Consider the following 18,691-nt stretch of genomic DNA (forward strand, 5'->3'; position numbering starts at 1 on the left):
GGGACCAGGGCTTCAGCATCTTCTGCTTCCCAGTGGCCAAGTGAATCTGGTGGGGGAGAAGCACCATGCAGCCATTATGGTAGGATGGGAAACTGGGAACTGAGCTCAGGTTTAATCTGCTCAGGATCCCTGTAAGGATTCCAAACTTTAAGGATCTGTCCTCTCCAAGACACTCTGCCTTGGCCATCCAGAGCCAGTGATTATGATATTAGTGCAAGGATGGCTCTCAACCCCCAGGAGGGTCCGGGGATCCTGAGAAGTGGGAAGACAAGAAGTTTTCCACCTTCTATTTGCTGAATTAGCAGCTCCCAGTAACAAAGAGGGACCAGTCTCATCCTTCTCTGCCCTGATCCACTTGCCCTTACAGTAGCTTTGCCATTTGTGTGGTCACAAGAAAAAGCCAGTTTGACTTGCCAACAAAGTGTTTAGTTAGTATTTCCTGAGTATAATTCTCCTTCCACTATAGTCAACTAAACCAGCTCACTGTGCTAGCAAACAGATTTTGGAGCCAGCAGAAGGTGAGAAGAAACATGTGGTTGTCAGAGACAGGAGAGAGGATGCAGCTCCCCTTTTCAGCAGCACAAGGGATACAATCAGCTCAACCCATAGACGTTAATCTACAGCCTACACTACTGTGGTTTCTCTGCAGACAAGCCTTTCCCTCTGGTCATCCCCTCCATACGTGCAGCCTTGCACGTCTCTTTATACCAGGTAATGAGTACTGTCCTGCTCAGTGAACATAATTCATACTGTGTGGTCCTGGACTCCCTCCCTTCCCTCTTGCATGACTGAGTGTCCCTTTGTCCTAAAAAAGACCCTTTGCCCACAGGCTGCAGGGAGCCATTCTGCCCTCCGTTTCCCTAGGCCACTGCACACCAAGTGCCTTTAGCTGAGATGCCAGAGCCCTGTGTGAGACATGCCACCGTCAGGGATAAGCTAGGCTGGAGAGGCTGAGCTGAACCACTGGGATGCTTCTGGCTGCAGGGGTCAGGGGTCCCTGTCACCTTCTCACAAGCTCTTATGCTACCAGAGATCGCCTCTGTGTTCAGCACTGTGAAACACAGCCCCAGTAGCAGCTGCTGCCACTGCTGCTGCCAAGTTCTTGCAGGACAAAGGGAACAACAAAAGATTCTTCCACCAGTGAACTCCCTTCTTTTCGCTTCCCTTCTTTTTTGCTCCAACTTGGAAAGAATTAAGCCAAGGCACTGCCAAAGTAGAGGAAAACAAGGCCAAGCCCACACAGATGGCAACTCCACAAATTTAATTCAAAATCATCCTTTATTATTCAAAATTTAAAAATTCAGGCAATAATGCCCAAAGGAATTGCACTGATTAAAGTTCCCTAATGTTTCATGGCCAAATCTTGCTGCTTCCACCACGGGTCACTGGGACAAGAAGTGAAACCCCTCTGGAGTGCAGAGAAAGGTAGGGCTATACCTGCTGTAGATCTCTTAACCACATACTTACTGACCCAATCAGCTTCACTTGAAGCAAAGCACCAGCTGTTCCTTACCCAATTAATGACTGCCACAGCAAATTAACATGGCGTTACACCAGGCGTGGATGTGGTCCGCAGAGTCTGGAATGCACAGAGCAATATGCTATTGCAAAAATAATCACAGTAATATCTTTACTGTTAGGTAGCATCCTTCATCTGGAAGGATGGTGAGGCCCCTGAGCACTATATGGGCTTGTTTCAGTGCTCTGCAGCGAGGGGGTGGAGGGCAGTGTGGGGGGGTATGGTTGCTGTTTCAAGGAAAAGTAAAGAGGAGCTGGTCAGGGCAGCTCTACTGTGGCAGAGACAGCACTGACTACACATGTCCAGTTCCTGCAATTCAAACAAATAATTGTTTGTTTGGTTGTAAATCTATTGAAGTGTGCCTTCTCCCTGCCTTATGAACCACAGACCTCTCCAGTTGGTCTCTTTGCCTGCTGTCTGATGTGACACCTTGATGGTGTCACAGCTTGGTGTGCTGATCATTCTCTCCTCTGGCCACAGAGGACTCAGGAAGCTGGTGGGTGCAGAGCTGGCCATTCAGCTGCAGGGAGCATCCCACAGTGGGAAGGGGCCACAAGGTCAGGCCGCAGATGCAGAGATCCAGGTGAGGTTCCCACAACAAGGTGTTACTCCATGCTCAGGGCTGCTGGGCCAAGTGCTGTTTCTTGGAGTCCTTCCTCAGTCACTCTGTGCTGTGGTAGAGGCTCCTGCCCTGTCCCTCTGCAGTGGTTCTGCATTGTGGGGGACTGATGGCAGAGTGGCAGAATAACCAAGCCATGACCTTCTACCACCAAGTTTAAGTCCAGCACCTAAATACTCATTAGTTTTGGCTCCACAGAGTTCAGGAACATTAATCCCCTGTAAGTTACAGTCCAGACAGATCAATCAGCCTGGAGGGCTTTGGGACACTGGTGTCTAATGCTGAAGCATTACACTTTCCAATTTTCCAACAATTAGGCCGGCATCAGATATTATTGACAAATAAACCATGCAATCAAAGCCCTGAGCCTGCCACGCTGCTACCAGGAGGATCCATTTACAACCCAAGCCAGCTGCAGGATGCCTGGAGGAAGGAGACATAGGAGAGCCCTGCCTCGAGCCCCAGCAGCCCCTGCTTGCCTTCAGTGCTGTTACAGGAGCCCTCCCTTTGTAATTATAGGATTCCCTCCTTATAATTACTGTTATTTATATAATCGTGGTGAGTGTTTTCAGTGCTGTCAGCAGTCTGGAAAGTGCCCAGCCCCACTAGAGCCAAGCATTTCAGGCATTTCTCTGCTAAGAGTCTGGGTTTAAAGCATGACGGCCAAGAGCATGGCTGGGTCAGTCCAAGAATGGCAGCCTCTTGTCCTGGTCACATGGAAGGTTTATTTGGGAGATTTCAGTGCCCTGGGATTGTAGAGGGAGAACATCAGGTTATCTCTTCCTCCTTCTCTTAGACCACTGCTCTGGGAGCATAGATCATGCCAGCATCACACCCTGCAAAGGCTGACATTCCCTGTCACCTCTGCTGGGTCACGGGCTGCAGCAGACACTCCTGGCACTGGATCATGAGGCACCACCTAGTCACATGGCCCTGGGAGGAATCCAGTAATGGGCACATTCTCTGCATCCTCTGTTTTCTCTCTAATCATTCTGCCTGAAAATCTGGAGGAGATGGACTGTTTAAAGAAAATGAGGGAAGGCACTGGGACTCAGGAGATACAGGTTTTGTACCTGTCTGAAGCTTCACTTTTGTTCCTGTGTCAAACATGGGAATGAAAACAATGGGTTTGAGCTGCATATGGGCACGCAAGTGCTGATGTTTGTGGCTGGCTTCTTCGCATTTAAATAGGAAGAAATTCAGAGTATCTCACTTAAAATGCAGAGCCAAATATATAAATGCAGCAAGGAAAAGAACCTGAGTATTTTACTAGAAGACAAACTGGCTAGAAATCAGTGTTGTGTTTGTTATAAAGAAGTAAAAACTTATCAGGGTCTTATAGTTGGTATTAAAACCAGAGGAAGCAATTCCTTTCTGCTGCTCCATACAACACAGCTTCAGTTTTTGGGCACTGTGAAAAATGTAGAAAAACTGGAAAGAGATGAGACAAATTTAATAAAGAAGAGGATTAAAAACAATGGTTGCCACGTGAGCTGGTGTTGTAGGGTGTGCAACAGAGAAACAGAGGAGATATGGCAAGTATTCTCCTGTTTATATGCAGCTGCTGGTCAAGGAATGCTGATCAATTCTTTTTTTCTCTTTGCTGCTTAGTACAGCAAAGAAAACTTGGTCCAATTTTCAGGGAAAATTGATCTAAAAACATTATTAAAAAAGGGGCATCAAAGCACCACGGGAGGCTTTTTATGTACAGGATGGCTTCAAACAAACATCTCTCAAGAATGATGTCAGCCTACTTGATCCATTCCAGTGATGCAAATTTTCCAGTTTCACATCCCCTGCGGACCTTCGGTCTGGTAACTTTTCCCCAGACATTTCTGGCAGCCAGTGCACGGGGCTCAGGTTAGCTTTACCAGCAACAATCGACTCGGACACCGAGCACGGGGCGCAGCCGGAGCAAAGCGTGGGAGCAGCCGAGCCCTCCTGGGGGGCATTTGAGAGCGCGGGGCTGTGACTCAGGAGCCAGCCGTGCCTTCCACCCCCGGGAAGGTCTGGAGCTGGAAACTGCCCACACGGCACCTGCAGGACGCGCCTCCTCATCTGCCTCCCTCGCCCGCCCGAGCGGCCGCGTCCATCCCACCCCGGCCCGCACCTCGCAACCTTGCGGCCCCATGTTACTACAACCCCCGTCGGCCCCCTGCACTGCACAAAACGCGTGCGCCAGCCGGCTCCCAGCGTGCCCCCAGGTCCGGAATCTGCCGGGATTTGTAGTTTTATCCGGCAGGTCGGACCTTTGCCAGGGACGTGGCCGGGGACTCCATTTCCCGCGGGCCTGCGGAGCGGCGCATGCGCCGTGCGGGCAGCGGGGCGAGGTGGGGGGGCGCGGGGCAGCGCAGGTTCCCGTCTGCGCTGGCTGCGGCCTTCACTGAGCGGGGGGGCGGCCCCGGCCCGGCCCCGCAGGACGATGGACCCGGCCGAGGCCGTCCTGCAGGAAAAGGCGCTCAAGTTCATGGTGAGGGGCCGCGGGGGTTGGCAAAGGCGGCGGGGGAGGGTGGGCACCTCTGTCTATGGAGGGGTTGCGGGGGAGGGGGGCGAGATGGAGCGGGGCGCAGTGGGGAAGGGGACCCGGGCCTCGGGGCTGGGCCGGGCCGGGCCGGGCCGGAGGGCGCTGGGCGGGCGGGCGGTGAGCGGGGCCCGGGGAGGGGGCGTCCTGCCTGCGGGCAGGGCAGTGAGCAGGGTCCCCAGATCCGGGCAAAGAGAGCTTTGGGAGGAGGGGGAGGCGGCTGCAGGTGCCACCGGGGAGAGGGAGAAGTTAAACTGGAGTGAGGCGGGACCTGGCAGAGGGGTCCACAGGCACCGGCAGGCTTTGCGCATGTAATTCTTGGATTTTTTTCTTCATTTGTGCACCTTAGACTATCCTGCTGTACTACTCACCATCTTGCTGTAATTTTGTTTTTCCTCGCGTTCTACTGCGAGATCTCTAAATACTGGCACTTGAGTGTTTCACCTGCTGCTGCAGCAGCATATCACTGATAGGAACTGCGGGAAGCATGTACATTGTTTAGGTTTCGAGTTGGCCTTTGGTATGGAAAACAGTACATGCATCCAAGATGCTCTTCAAATATGGCTAATTTCCATAGAGTTGAGGCATTGTGCACTTAAACTGTAGTTTCATTCTTTTTTTCTTCATTTGTTGATGTCTCTAAGCATGTTGGCCAGAAATGTAAAATTTAGAAATGAAAACAAAGTGTTGCCAACTGAATTGAATGTAAATTCCAGGTGCCCCAAACTGTTCTTTCCCTAAGGATATAATTTAAATGACTGGCAGCACTTGCTAAAAGTTTGTTTTGGAGTAGTGCTTCTAGTGGCACAGAATTAAACTTGAGCTCACCAGGAAGAAGGAATTTTACTAAATTTTCAGAACATATGCCCAAAATGAAATTGAGGAAACACTAGCTACAAATTTTAATTTCTAATTGAGCTTTGATGCACTTGTTTGGCTTTTGGCTTTTAATCTGGAAGAACTTGTTTCTCTCTTGTGACTTTTTGAGCCATTTGCTAGTAGTCTCCAAGTTTTCCGGATTTATAGAGTCTCAGCTAGGTGAAGTGGAAAAATGCTATGGACACCTAAATCAGCAAGATAGCAATCAGTAATAATGAATAGCCATCATTGGTGTGGGATTGGCCAAAGGAGTGTCCCAGATCCTGCTGCACTTGTATTTGGCCAAGCTTGGTAATTACAACCTGCCTCTAGATAGTGAGTTTCACATCCCAAAAAGTTTCTGCTGAAACATTCTTGTCTGCTGCCAGACAGCATTGTGAGCATGCTATGCTGACTTCTCATACATTATTTTTTTCATCCCCTGTGCTAAGATTCTCGTTCAAGGGTTTAGTCCAGGTGGTTTGAGATTGTCTGGAGGCTGAGGGAATCCCTGTCCATCCTGCAGCTGGCGTGGCGGGATGATGATGGACTCCAACAATAGAAGATCTAGATGGAAACAACAGATATTGATAGACTCCAAGAATAGCGCTCCCTTGACCCTGGGGAGAGGCATGCCTGTGAGAGGAAGCTGCTCTTCTGGGATATGCATCTGTTAAGAGCACCAGATAAAGGGAAGAATTATCAAGACCAGGCTGCGCTGAGCTAAAAGCTAACCCATGTTCTTCCATGTTTTATTAAAGTGCCTCTTATTTGCAAAATGCCTGTAAAACGTGCAGTGAAAGATGTGACTTCTCTCTGTCCATTCTGAACTTTTTGGGTTTTTTTTTGCTTACAAGTTGAGAATAGAGTAAGCAAAGCTTTTGTTAAGCACATCCCAGGCTTTTGCTTTAGTGTGCATCAGTCCAGAACGTGGCTCTTACTTTAATTCTGCTGATGAAGTGAAGTGTTAGACTTGGTGGGGTCTTCTGGTGTTCCTGGAAGGGTGGCACAGATAGATACATCAGGATACATGAGGAATCAGTTGCAAGTATCATCTTGTCCTCCCTGGAAATGTCTTTCTGGACAAGCACTGCAGTAGTGGCACTGGTACAGTTATCCACACAGAGGTAGCAGATCAGCTCGTGCATCCTCTCAGCTAATGCTGAATCATTCACAGTGGATTACCTTGTCCATCAGAGTGTGTGATATGCTTCATTTGCATCTTCCTTAGTAGGTGGCTCACAGTTTGGCTTGTGGTGGGCTTTGCTAATAATTATTGATTTTTCCTGAGAGCTTCCCAAGGAGCATTGTAGGTAAAGATTCAAATACATTTTGGAGGTATGAGGCCTATTATCAAAGGCAGGAAAGACAGTTTTGGTTTTGATATATGTTTGGGGTAGGTTTCATTTCATATTGAAAGGCAGCCCTCTAGGTGGTGGCTTGTTTATGCTTCTCTAAAAAATAATACTTTTTTTCCACTTAACAATGTCAGAACTTAATTTTTGACATTGACTTTGAGCAGCCCTTTTGAATCACAAGGTACCAGGCAAGATGGACCTGGTGATTTGATTTTCATTTTAATGTCCAACTCTAACAGAAAAATGTCATGGGAAAGCTTCATCCAGTGCTAATATTATGAATGAAATTATTTTGCTTTAAAGCATCTATATTTGATATTTTGAAAGACAAACAGTACTGTGTTGTTCTTCTGTATGCTCATGTCTGTGCAACTTTTTAATGGGAGTAGAAGGCAGCTGCCTTCTCACTGGCTGGTGTTGGCTGGATTACTTGCCAGTGAACCAGTATTGCATTTAACTGATATCTGCTACAGTTTCCTGGTTATCTGTGCTCAGGTACAATATGTATAATCTAATATTTTAAGGTTTAAGTAATTTATTTAGTTTCATTTGCTTACTCAATTTACCTCTGTGTCTTAATAAGACATAATTTATTCCTGATATTAAATTGCTGTGTATTAACACTACACAATGTTAAGCCACTGCTCACAAGGGAAGACTTTTTGCTGGTGAATGAGTCATGTGTTCTGCACATCATCTTTCAAAAGTTTTGTTGGTGTGTTTTTTTTTTCTTTTGAATGAAAGATGGTTCATAGATTTAAAGACAATCTTTAAAATTAAATAGTCCAGTGTTCTGCAGCTGCAGCAAGGATTTTACCAGAGTGGAACCTGTCTTAGTTCACTTCACCCTCTTTTCTTTTTTGTACAGTCCTGCTGAGGAAAATACACTCTTTATAAAGTACAGTGTATAAGAAACTGATGCACAAGCTAAATAGAGAGGAGAATGTGCCCATTAACCTAAAAAAAAAATGCACACAAACATCTCACCCAAAACCCCCTGCCACAGAGAGCTCTGCTTTTATGCATTCAGGAATATGGGATTTCCACAGTCATTTACAAAATAATAAGAAATCGAGGTGCTCAATAAGTAGCTTTCAAGTTTGAATAAGTGTTTGAAACAGTAGGTACAGTATTGAAAGTATGAGTGTGATAGGCTCAACTGAGACTTTGATTAAATGTCATATGAAGTAAACTACATAAGCCTGCATAGAATAGTAGATATTTTTTCAAAGTAGCTTCAAATGGTTCTGTTAAGTATACGAATGTTCTGATGATTATCTTTTTAATTAAAATGAGAAATCTTTGTTTAAAGTGGCATTCTTTTTTACGGCCTGTTACAGTCTCTGTAACAATCATTTCTTAAGTCTGAACGTTTTTAATTCCAGGAATCCATTTATATAAAACTATGTTTAGACTTAATTAAGGAATGATTCTTACAAAGCTTGTAAATAGCCAAGAAAAAAGGGACAGAAAATAAAACTGACATTCACACTTAACAGAATGATTGTTACAAGGTATGTAATATGCTATAAAAATACAATAAAGCCCTTTTTATAAGAGTTCATATTTTTTGTTCCTCATTTTGAAAGGTATTTAAGAAAAATATCAAAGCTCTATGAAGCGACATCTGTTTTCTTGAATGGACTAGTGACAACTTCAGTTGTGTTTAATTAGCAGTGCCTGGAACAGTACCTGACCAGTTTGGGACCCCATCTAGGACCATTTGAGAGGCAGAAGCTTGATACTTAAAAGAGTTCCACTTTCTCACTTTTTATGAATTAATTAATTTGCAGTAATTCACTTAATTTCCTGGCTCATGAATAGCAAGAAGTCAGTCTGCGTGTTCTTTGTGGTTTTTTTTCTGTTTCATCCCCAAAATACCATTTTCTTTTTGGTTTTGGATGATCAGATTCTAGGAGCTGCTGATGGGCCTTCCGGTTTCACAGGAGAACCAGAACCTTCTGGTTGTGTTTTAAGATGCATCTTTGGGTTGTTTCTTGGTTTCTTTTTTTTTTTTCCTCTTTTTTTTTCTTTTTTTTTTTTGGTGGTTGGGGTTTTTTATTTTTTGTTGTGAGTTGTTTTAATTTTTAATGAGGGAAAACTCTGAAGTTCATTAATTTTTATATTTGCATGTTTGTAGGAGCTCCCACATAACTGGAAGGAAATATAGCAAAAAATAGCCAGTGTAATGGGAGGCTGAAGGGTGATAAAGTTGGAATTTTTTTCCTGCTGTGTGCATGTAGATATATGGAACAGATGGACAAAGGCTTATACTTTAAAAGAGGCTCTGCTTGCACTGAACCTGTATCACTCATGGTGTCAGTAGGACCAGAATTTTTAAGATCTGTATTTGTTAGCTATTTTTTAAAAAATCTTTTGAGAACCTTTCGGTCTTCCCAGTAACATATTTGTGTCATGGACATTGTGGCAGAGAACCTTGGATATCCAAAGCAAGGATGTCATAAAAGCAATGAGAATAATTTCGTAAGCTAGAATAGCAGAGCATTGCCTCTTAAATGTCGGGCTGCAAATCCTGCTTGAATATTAAACATACACTTACCAGTTTTTCCAATGGTACTGAAATAGCATCCTGTTTTTTTGGGTGTTTGTTGGCACTAGTGCACCGTATGGAAAACATTAATTTATTTTCTTCTATCCCAAACTTCGTGCTGTAGATTTTTCTGTAGTTGATGCAGGCCTTTGGTACTTCAGTAACTTCACCCTAGCTTTTCTAGTAATGTTTCATTTCAGCCACTTTGCTCCATTAAATGTATGCAATTAGAAAAGCAAATGGCAAATTTGCTATCGCATCACTGAAGTATTTAGTTTCATAGACTTAAAAAGCCAAATTTGTTGCACCATGTTCTCCTCACTGTAATATGTACTATAAACATCAGAGAGAATAGGCTGACCTTAATATTTGCTTCTCAGACTAAATCGCCGCCTTGCAGCAGTTATTTCCCACTGAATAAAAAGTTTAATTTCACGCCCTGATTAGTGCTAGTATGTGCAGGTGGATATTTATTTTATGCAGCTAAACTAATCTGCCTTGGCAAATTATTTGCCAGTCAGCAGAGCTATAATTCCTCTTGAGTATTTGGTACTAAATTATCATTCTCATTAGTAAGATAAAGCAGACTGTTCTAACCACGAAGTTTGGTTAGGCAAAGGGTTTCCCAGATAGACTTTGGAAGATACAAGATGTGTGATGGCCACAACATTCTCAGTATCCTAAAATGGTTTGTGATATACAGAAAGGTAATGAGGATTTTAGGGGAAAAAAATAAAATTATTCCATAGTTGTGTATCCTGTCCAGAGGTAAGGTAGGAATGTACAGAGTTCAGAGATGACCTCTTTAAGAGGTGTCTAATGAAGAAAAAAATCAAATGGTCCTCTTTAGTTGGCCACTGGAAATACTCCCAAGCTCTGATATCTGGGCCATAAATGAGATGAAATATAAAGTTATGTTGTTTTTTTCTTTATTTTCAGTGCTAGCAGCTACTGAGGTAGCAGATAAAATGACTTGAGACAAAAAGTTGAATGGTTGAGGAAACTTCCTGGTCTGGTCTCATTTAAAATTCACTTCACACTCTAAAAACATTTTAAGTAGTTTAGTAGGATAGTACTTCCTGACATACAAATGTTGAGTGGATATATTTGTCAGGTGAATGTGATCATCCATTATTTTATTTTCTATGGATTTTACTGTGTTAGTAGTTTATTTGTATTGTAAAGCATGTTAATGAAAGATACTTATTTTTCGGTTACAAGAAGAGTAATTTATACCTGGAAATTAGGAATTCTTACTAAGCATTGTGTGAAGGGATTCCACTAAAATTTTTTTTCTTCTGTATGTTTTGTCATCTGTTCTTCTCATATTCATTTTCTCAGTGATTACTGCAACAGTATTTAGGGTCACATTTAAGACCAGCAAAACCAGCAAGCTGAGCAACTTGATTTTTTAATATAAAAATTTTTATGCTAAATTCATCAATGCAGATGGAATAGGCTGATTTCTCACTTCCTTGTCTGTTTGTATTGCATCATGCTGGTGAGATTTGTGTAATATTTAACTGTCCTCAGCAGCAAGCTTGACTGGTATTTCCAGTACTGAGTGTTTTCTTCAGTTTTTCTCATTTATTCCTTACAATTCAGGAGATGCTCAACAAAGTATGTTCTTTATACATTTTAAGTGATTTTGCACAGAAGGGCTGAATCCACTGTGTGTTCAGCTGTGGAAGCTGAAAATTAATTGTAGCATAGCAGCGTCCAGTGGCTGCAGCTAAAGAGTAAGTGCTCAAAATACAATTAATAAGCAATCAAACATGAAGCTGTTTCCCTGACAGGATACTGATTAGTGCTGTGAAAAACTTCTTGATATCACAGAAATGGTTGAAAATAAACATCCTGGGAATTGCATTAAGTATTTCCTGCTTATTAAACAACAGAGCTTTCTAATGCCCGTTTTTCTGAGGTGCTGGGGAACTCTGGTGTTGGACAAATGCTACCCCTGCTTGCAGAAGGAGAAAGCTGAAGCTCAGAAATTTCCCAGGGGTCATGGACTGGAGGAATTTGTGTAGGGTGATATGGTACACTGATAATAGAAGACAGAATACAAAGAAACCACTTCTTCTAATAGCTACCCTTATGCTTCTGACCATGTTTTGGTTAATTTTACAATTGGCTAGCCACCTGTTAAGATAACCCATTTTATCATTAAACAAAATTAATTTAAAAAATGGCTTGAAACTGTCTGATTTTAATGGGATCTGAATATTCTTAGTTTTAATCTGCCTCATGAGGCTTGTCTTTCTTCTGGGAAGTACATTGTTACATCATTAAAATATCATCCCCTACTGAGAGAGAAATCGGTCCCATTCACTAAATGGCAATGCTGAAACAATGACAAGTATTTCTAAAAACTGCATTAAAATTCATTTTTTTTCTCTTCGATGTGCGAGTTCCGTGGTCCCATTAACCAATGGGTGCTCAGCCTATTTGCTGCTGTCCATGCACAGCCGGATTTGTTAGCTGGGGTGGCAGAAGGGTTCAGAAGCAGACATGGTGACTTATGGTTTTAAATTATTTCACTTTTCTGCAATGATTTTGCTTGGAAACAAATGACTGATTATAATTTTGCACTCTCTAGCTACTTCTAGTCCTCCTCTGTACTAAAAATTGAGAAACATCTGATTTAATTTTCCTTCCCCCACTGCTAAAACAGGATCTTGTTCAGTCCTTTTGTTGAGAGCAACAGAAAGGAGAGAATGAGGAAGAATGGAAAAGCTCAGCAAGGGGTCTTTCTAGTCTTCTTGAGAGAAGGACAGAAGTGTTTCCAGTCTGTGGGCAGGAGCCATGCAACCTCTTGGCAGATTCCATTGGAGTAACCAGTTTGGACTAGAAGCAGCAAAAAGGCCTAATGCTTGTTTAATTTGCTTCATCCCATGGTGAGGAGGGAAAGGTTGCAGGGGCATACAAAGGAATGAAGAAGTTCTTAAGTGCAGTTGTATGTTAGCAGAACAATAATTAGTGTGTTCTTTTAACACTAGTCTAGATGGACCTGTCTTCTTCAGAAGCACCTGGAGCAAGCCAGATCTGAAGAAGATGGTAGAGAGGGAATTTGGATAACACCAGCCAATGCAGAACTCTAGTGTGAATTTTGTCATCTGGCTTTGTGCCCTACATGGGATTTTTCCATTTGTAGGAATACTCTCTCATGATATTTCCATCTTAGGGCATAATTATTCTTACAGAATTGTAAGAATTTTTCCCAAATATAGTGGGATGGATGAAACACTGTAGAGAAAGGTGATGGCAGTCTTTGCTTGGATACTAATCAGGGCTGGACTGTATGCTGACTAGGAAAGAGTCTGAATGTTTCCATGCTTGCCCCTACAGAAACCAGAACAGTCTCTAGTTGTTTCAGAGAAAAATGGTCTATCATGAAAGTCATACAATGTAGTCAGTCTCCCTCTCTACACACATCATCTGTAATTTATAGTGAGAGCAGTACAGAATGGAGCAGTGTTTATGTGGGAGTTGCTTTTAGTTTATGGATAGTTGGCCTTGAATTCTGTCTATTAGGAAGATGTTGGCGATTCTCCAGGGGGGTTGTTCATTGGGACTGCTCAATGCCCATCCTTCTTTTTTGCCAAAACTGTCAGCATGATTGAGAAATGCAGCCAGCTATCATTCATCTCCTGCAAATTAGAACAATGAGAAGGGGCTGTAGTCTCAAGAAATGATGGATTGATGTTGTTTCAGAAGATGAGTCTTAGAAGCATCTCAACAGAGAGAAATCCAAATAATGTTAACATTAGCCTCTTAAAATGTGACAGAAGGTGTTTCCTGTTGCTAATATATTCAAAAGGACAAAAATCTGCATTCCCTTTTCTTTTTGTAATTTCTTCCTTCTCTTGAATACAGTGAGTCCAGTGAAGCATATTGCTATAGTACTTTGTTACAGCGGTTGTTATAAGCAAGCATAATACCTGCAAGTTTTTTACTGACAGGAAAATATTCCTATAATCTCATGACCTTAACATAAGAATTTAGGTAGAGATGATAAAGGGTCCATCTGTGAGAAGGCACGTGTCAGTGTTGGACTGGAATAGGTCTTTTGGAGCATGGGTTCAAGTCTGATATTGGCAACCAAAGTATTCTCTAAAGCTTTCACAAACTAGTGAAAGCAGTTGCTAAGTGGAATTATTTTTGCTACGCCATTGCAGAGCTATTTCAAATTTGACTACTTTGTAAGTCAGAATCCTAGTTCTTATTTTCCTGCTTAACTCCATTCATGGCTAATTCATTCTCATTAGTTCATACGCCAGTGTCCTGGAGCTTAAACAGCTCTCCTTGTTCCCCTGTGTTCCTCTGCAGATACCTGTGGAGACCAATCGTATTCTGCTCTGAGCTGGATCTGGTCAGGCTAAACCAGCATTCTTTAATTTATTTTTCCTTCTGTTGTAAGATATTTCTGGAACTTTTGATCATCTTAGTAGACCTTTTTAAACAGCTGCAAAATTTGATTAGTCTCCCTGAACATGAATGACCAGAGCTATACAGAACATTCCAGGAAATATTTTATGGATTCCTTGTACTAAGGCAGTGATCCTAATTCCTCTCTTCTGGGAATTTTTTACTTGATACAATATCCTGTAGTAGTATTTGCCATTTCCGTGGCCACATCTTATGGGTGAGCCATCATTATCTAATGAGTAACATATCCCAGAGCCTCTTTCCCTCTTCTCAGTTACTGAGTTCCTAATTTATAATGGAAACAATGTAACTTTTTGATTTATATGCATCATGTGTCAGTCCTGTTACCAAATTTTCAGGATGCTTTGTCTTATATATTTATGTCTCTTTAATTTCAGTAGCACATCAGTAATTCTTGAGTATTTTAGCCATTAGTGAGAATATTTAACATTAATTTCAAGAATAATAATAGATTTCAAAAAGGTCATTCTCTGTACAGCTTAATGGTTCCTTTTTCAAAATTGCCTGTGATGCTCTGCAGTTTTTAGTTTCTTAGCCTCCTTATAACTCTGGTATTAATCCTAATCTTCTTCATTTTAACCAGTAACTTCCTACATGTCATCTATCATGTGCTTATCTACTTCTAATTTGTCTGGACTTCAGTGATCTTCTTAAAGAAGAAGATTGGGTTAGTCTAGCACTAATTCTCATTTGTTCTAAATTGGGAGTAGATTTACTTAGCCTCCCATGGTGACTGTTTCATTTTGGCAATAGTTATCAGTACTCAGTCTCAGTAGATTCCCTTTCTTGGGAGACAGGACATACTGTTTGTCTATGTTTTGGCTTTGGTTTTTTCTTTTTTGGCCAGCCATTTCTGCAACATTTTAGATTCACTCTGGTTAGAGTTACAGATGGTTGTTCTGCGTGAGGATGCTACCAGGGGCTGCCCATTAGGTGTCTTCAGCTGCTGCTGTTGCCCCTGCTTCATTCTGGCATTCTAGTCCTCCAAGACAGCAGGTGATGCTTTGGTGTTTCTTGGTTGAAGGAGTTTGCTCTAGTTAAGCCGAGCAAAGGAACATTTGCATCCTGTGCCAGGAATTGAGAACTGTCATGGAGCTGAACTTGGTACAGGGTATTTATATAAGGAAAAGAAATTTAATATATTGTGGTAAGTTTTTGAGGCAATTAGTTAAAGAGTCCAAGTTACTTCTGATGAGTGAAAAGGTCCTGCATTGTAATTGTAGCAGAGTGCTTTGTAAGGGAAATGTATTTAGATAGAATGGCCATTCCTGCAAAGAGGAAGTGTTTTGGTTACTTTATTGAACAGGAAAATGTTTGGCTAGTGCTGGAGCCTGCTCAGAAGACAAGAGCTCAGTAACTAAGCAGAAAATGTAGTGGAGTGCTGAAGTGTGCTCTTTAGAAAAAAAATGGTATTCCTTCTACAAGTTTGTCTGCTTAATGTGTGAGCTGTAGATTTCCTTCCAGGATAGTTGGTACAGACCTGTAACCCATCTCTCCTGCATGCTTTTTTGTCTGTTAGGTAAAATTCAGCAGGAGATCGGGAAGGTGAAAGTTAATACTGTAGTTTCTTAGGCCGATTATGGATTGTCGCTTTCCAAACTTAATTTGGTTTACCTTGGCTGTATTTTTTTTAAAGTCCAGGACTTTCTATTCCTGATGTTCTGAATTTCAGTGAAAAATCAGAATCCAGGTAAGCTCTCTGACTTTTCTAGGGACTTACAAAAAGGAGACACAATACTTGGAAGGCAGCAGCTTCATTTTGTTGATCTCTGGACTAGCTTCCAGCTGCTGTTTTATACATAAATTCTTGTGCTGTGAATGTCACTGTTCTTGTTGGATACTTATCTGGCACAAATTCAGGAAGTAGTATGAGAAATGGTCTTCACCACAGATCTTGCAGTCTTGAAGGAGGCTGGATATAGCACTTGATTTTCATACTTAAAGTGTCAAATGGTTGTCAAATCAAGCATGGGCACAAAGTGAATCTCCACACTGCTAGATAAGCAGGTTTGTGTATCTTGCTGTTACTTTGTTCTGAGATTAATGGAGTGCTGTCATGGATCTCCATTTGGTTTTCAATACTATAGCTTAGTATTTTTGTGAGCCCTAAAGAAAATATCCAAGTGCTTCATGTTACAGAAGTAGTTTACCTGGTTGCTGCTGCTCTTGAAGGATATAAAAAAACCTTGCATCTATTTATCTGTCAAGTTGTATAAATAGACACTCTCCAGTGGGAGTTGGTTTTGAGCAGATTTCGGTCGAGGAGCTCAGGCAGATTCATTAAAGAGCTGGAGTAGCCATGTTCACCACGTGCGGTGAACTCATTAAGTTCACAGGCAGTCAGAACCTACTGTTCGAGAGTGCTGTGTCCTTCTGAAGGAGTTTGTATCAAACTGTGAGACCTGACAGTCAGCTGACTTAGTGTTTGTTCATTCTTTCTACAAAATCTCACAAAAGACACACTTAAATATTGGCAACTTAAGCTTTTAGGATCAGATAGCTTGTGGGTTTTTCTCCTAATAACAAACAACGAAAGATTTTGAAATCGTGTGTTTGGTTTTGTTGAATTGGAGTCCACAGATCTAACTCTGCCTTATTTTGAGTATTGCTTTGGGCAGTAGAGTCAGGGATCTGTTTGGGCCATGAAGTTGTATATTCTGTAATAGGAATTCAGTTTATTGCTGAAATGGATGCAAACTCATTACAAGTTCTAGGCCACAGGGGATACTTTCCTTTGCTGTGGAAGTCATCTCAACTGGACAATCTTCAGTGCAACTGGCCATGCCCTTCCATGTCAGTGACTGACAGATCTAATTCTGCTTTTGTAGCCGACAGCCTGTTAGTTAATGGAGTCCTGAATATTATTACTCAGAGGCAACCTTCAGAGTATTAAAATGCATTATTCCTGTTCTTCACTTGATATTTATCAAACAAGGTGTTATATCTAATGAATTCAATGCTATTGTCAAATAAATACTATGTGTAGATCATGACTTAAAAGAAATGTTAATATAAGTAGCTTCATTATTGCTTTGCAGTGATGGAGAGAGATGGGTTTAGTTTGCTTGTTTAAATCCTATGTGATGGAAACCCAGAGTGAATGTCTTCTCTGAGGAAACAGCAAGCATTATGGTGATATGATCAGATTAATAAGATCCTTAGTACATATATATTTTATACAGGTCTCAACTTCCCCCCCACCCCCTGCTCATTTCTTCTTACATGGAAGCAGATAAAATGCAGAAGCAGCAGTACTGCCTTGGAAGTACCATAGTAGGTTTCCTTTTATAATGATCATTCTTGACATATTTATCCTTTCTTATGGAAGTGAAGATGTAGATATTTAAGAACCCTTCTTGCACAAAAAAGCCCAATTTCCGCTCAGTACTTAATTAGCACTTGTTTATGACACAGCATCTGATTTGATTTTCGAAACAAATTGCACAGTAAAGAGGCTGATATTTAAACTGTATAGTAACCACAGCTCCAGCTGTGACTCAAATCTTGTAAGCCTTCAGGGGTTGTGTTTAGGCTTAGAAAATAGGAACTCAGGCCTGTAATTAAATGTCCTCTGAAAATAAGCCTTGGTAGAGAAGTGGAGAGGGTACCACTGAATTTTAAATTACTGACTTGTTCTCAAGAATCATTCTGTTGTTCTGGGCTTTGCTAGGGAGTGCAGAAATCAAATGGATTAAAAATGGAAGAGTAGAGTACTAAAGGAGAAAAAGTCAGGGGTTGCAAACAAAGAGATGAGCAAAGTAAGCTATTTTGGATCCCCAGTTTATAGACAGATGCAATATATATAATTTTAATATATGGCTAATATATAGAAAACAAGTTCTGTGGACACCAGAAAGACTAGAGAAAGAGAGAGTTAAGATTTCATACACAGTAAAATTGCATTTCAGAACTGTGAGTAAGGCGCTGATGGTTGTGGAATAAGCCATCTGGGATAATGGAAGGCTCATTTTTAAAGCAAGGCCTCAATAATAAACATGAATGTCTTGGAAAAGGAAGTAAACTAGGTTATATTACAAATTAGTCACTCGCCTAAATCAAAATGTGAAATATTCACAAAATAGCATGATATAAATTAGCAGTTAGAGTGCTTTCAGAGTTACTTTTTGAGGAAAGCAATCACTACTGATGCTATGGAAAAAGAGAGGAAAATTCCCCTAGCAGCCTGACTTGTAGTCAAGGAAAATGCTGGAGCAGATGCTAAGAGAAAATACTGTGCTTATGAATGGTATTGAACCATGAGCATAAATGATGTGTGCTCATGAAAATACAAAAATGAGTAGGTCTTGCTGGGCAATTAATTGTATTGCTGGTGGAATTGCTTTGAATGGATCATAATCAAGGAAGATTTTAGTGTTGATTTATAAATTAATACAGCTTCCAAACAAGACCGTTTTCTGGATCCCACATCTTTTTTAGGCTGGGGGAAAGAGAGGCAATTTTATTTTATTTTTTAAAATTGACAGTCCTTTTACAGTCCTGTCTGCTGTCATTGGGATACTGCAATTCAGAATATTTTAACCAGATGTATTACTTTAATTGCCTCTCTCTGCTGAAGAATGCATTCCTAGGGGTCATTTACAGTGTGCTTTGCAAAACCACAGAAATTCAGAATTTAGGAGATTGGCTGAACTTTTACAACCAGTCATCAATCCAAGAAATTTTAATTAAATTATGCTTTTCTGCTGTGCTTATTTTGATGTAAATGGGGGCTCACTTGTGCAAATATCTCACCTTAATGGCATAAGCAGCAGTATGTGGGTAATGACACACATACCTTGTACTGATAAAATTTGCT

General features: G+C 41.5%; 1 protein-coding gene across 4 annotated transcripts in view; it reads left to right on the plus strand.

The window, feature by feature from the left end:
- The first annotated feature begins 4,483 nt into the window (after nt 1-4,483).
- The window catches only part of BTRC (beta-transducin repeat containing E3 ubiquitin protein ligase), a 114,063-nt gene continuing 99,855 nt past the window's right edge, over nt 4,484-18,691 (plus strand). For all 4 annotated transcript variants that reach the window (XM_053949556.1, XM_053949558.1, XM_053949557.1 and 1 more), the window contains exon 1: nt 4,484-4,608. In XM_053949556.1, the coding sequence (XP_053805531.1) occupies nt 4,561-4,608 (48 nt within the window). In that variant the 5' untranslated portion in view covers nt 4,484-4,560. The remainder of the gene's footprint in view (nt 4,609-18,691) is intronic.

This window comes from Vidua chalybeata, chromosome 8 (genome assembly GCF_026979565.1).
Source record: "Vidua chalybeata isolate OUT-0048 chromosome 8, bVidCha1 merged haplotype, whole genome shotgun sequence".
NCBI classification, from domain to species: domain Eukaryota; kingdom Metazoa; phylum Chordata; class Aves; order Passeriformes; family Viduidae; genus Vidua; species Vidua chalybeata.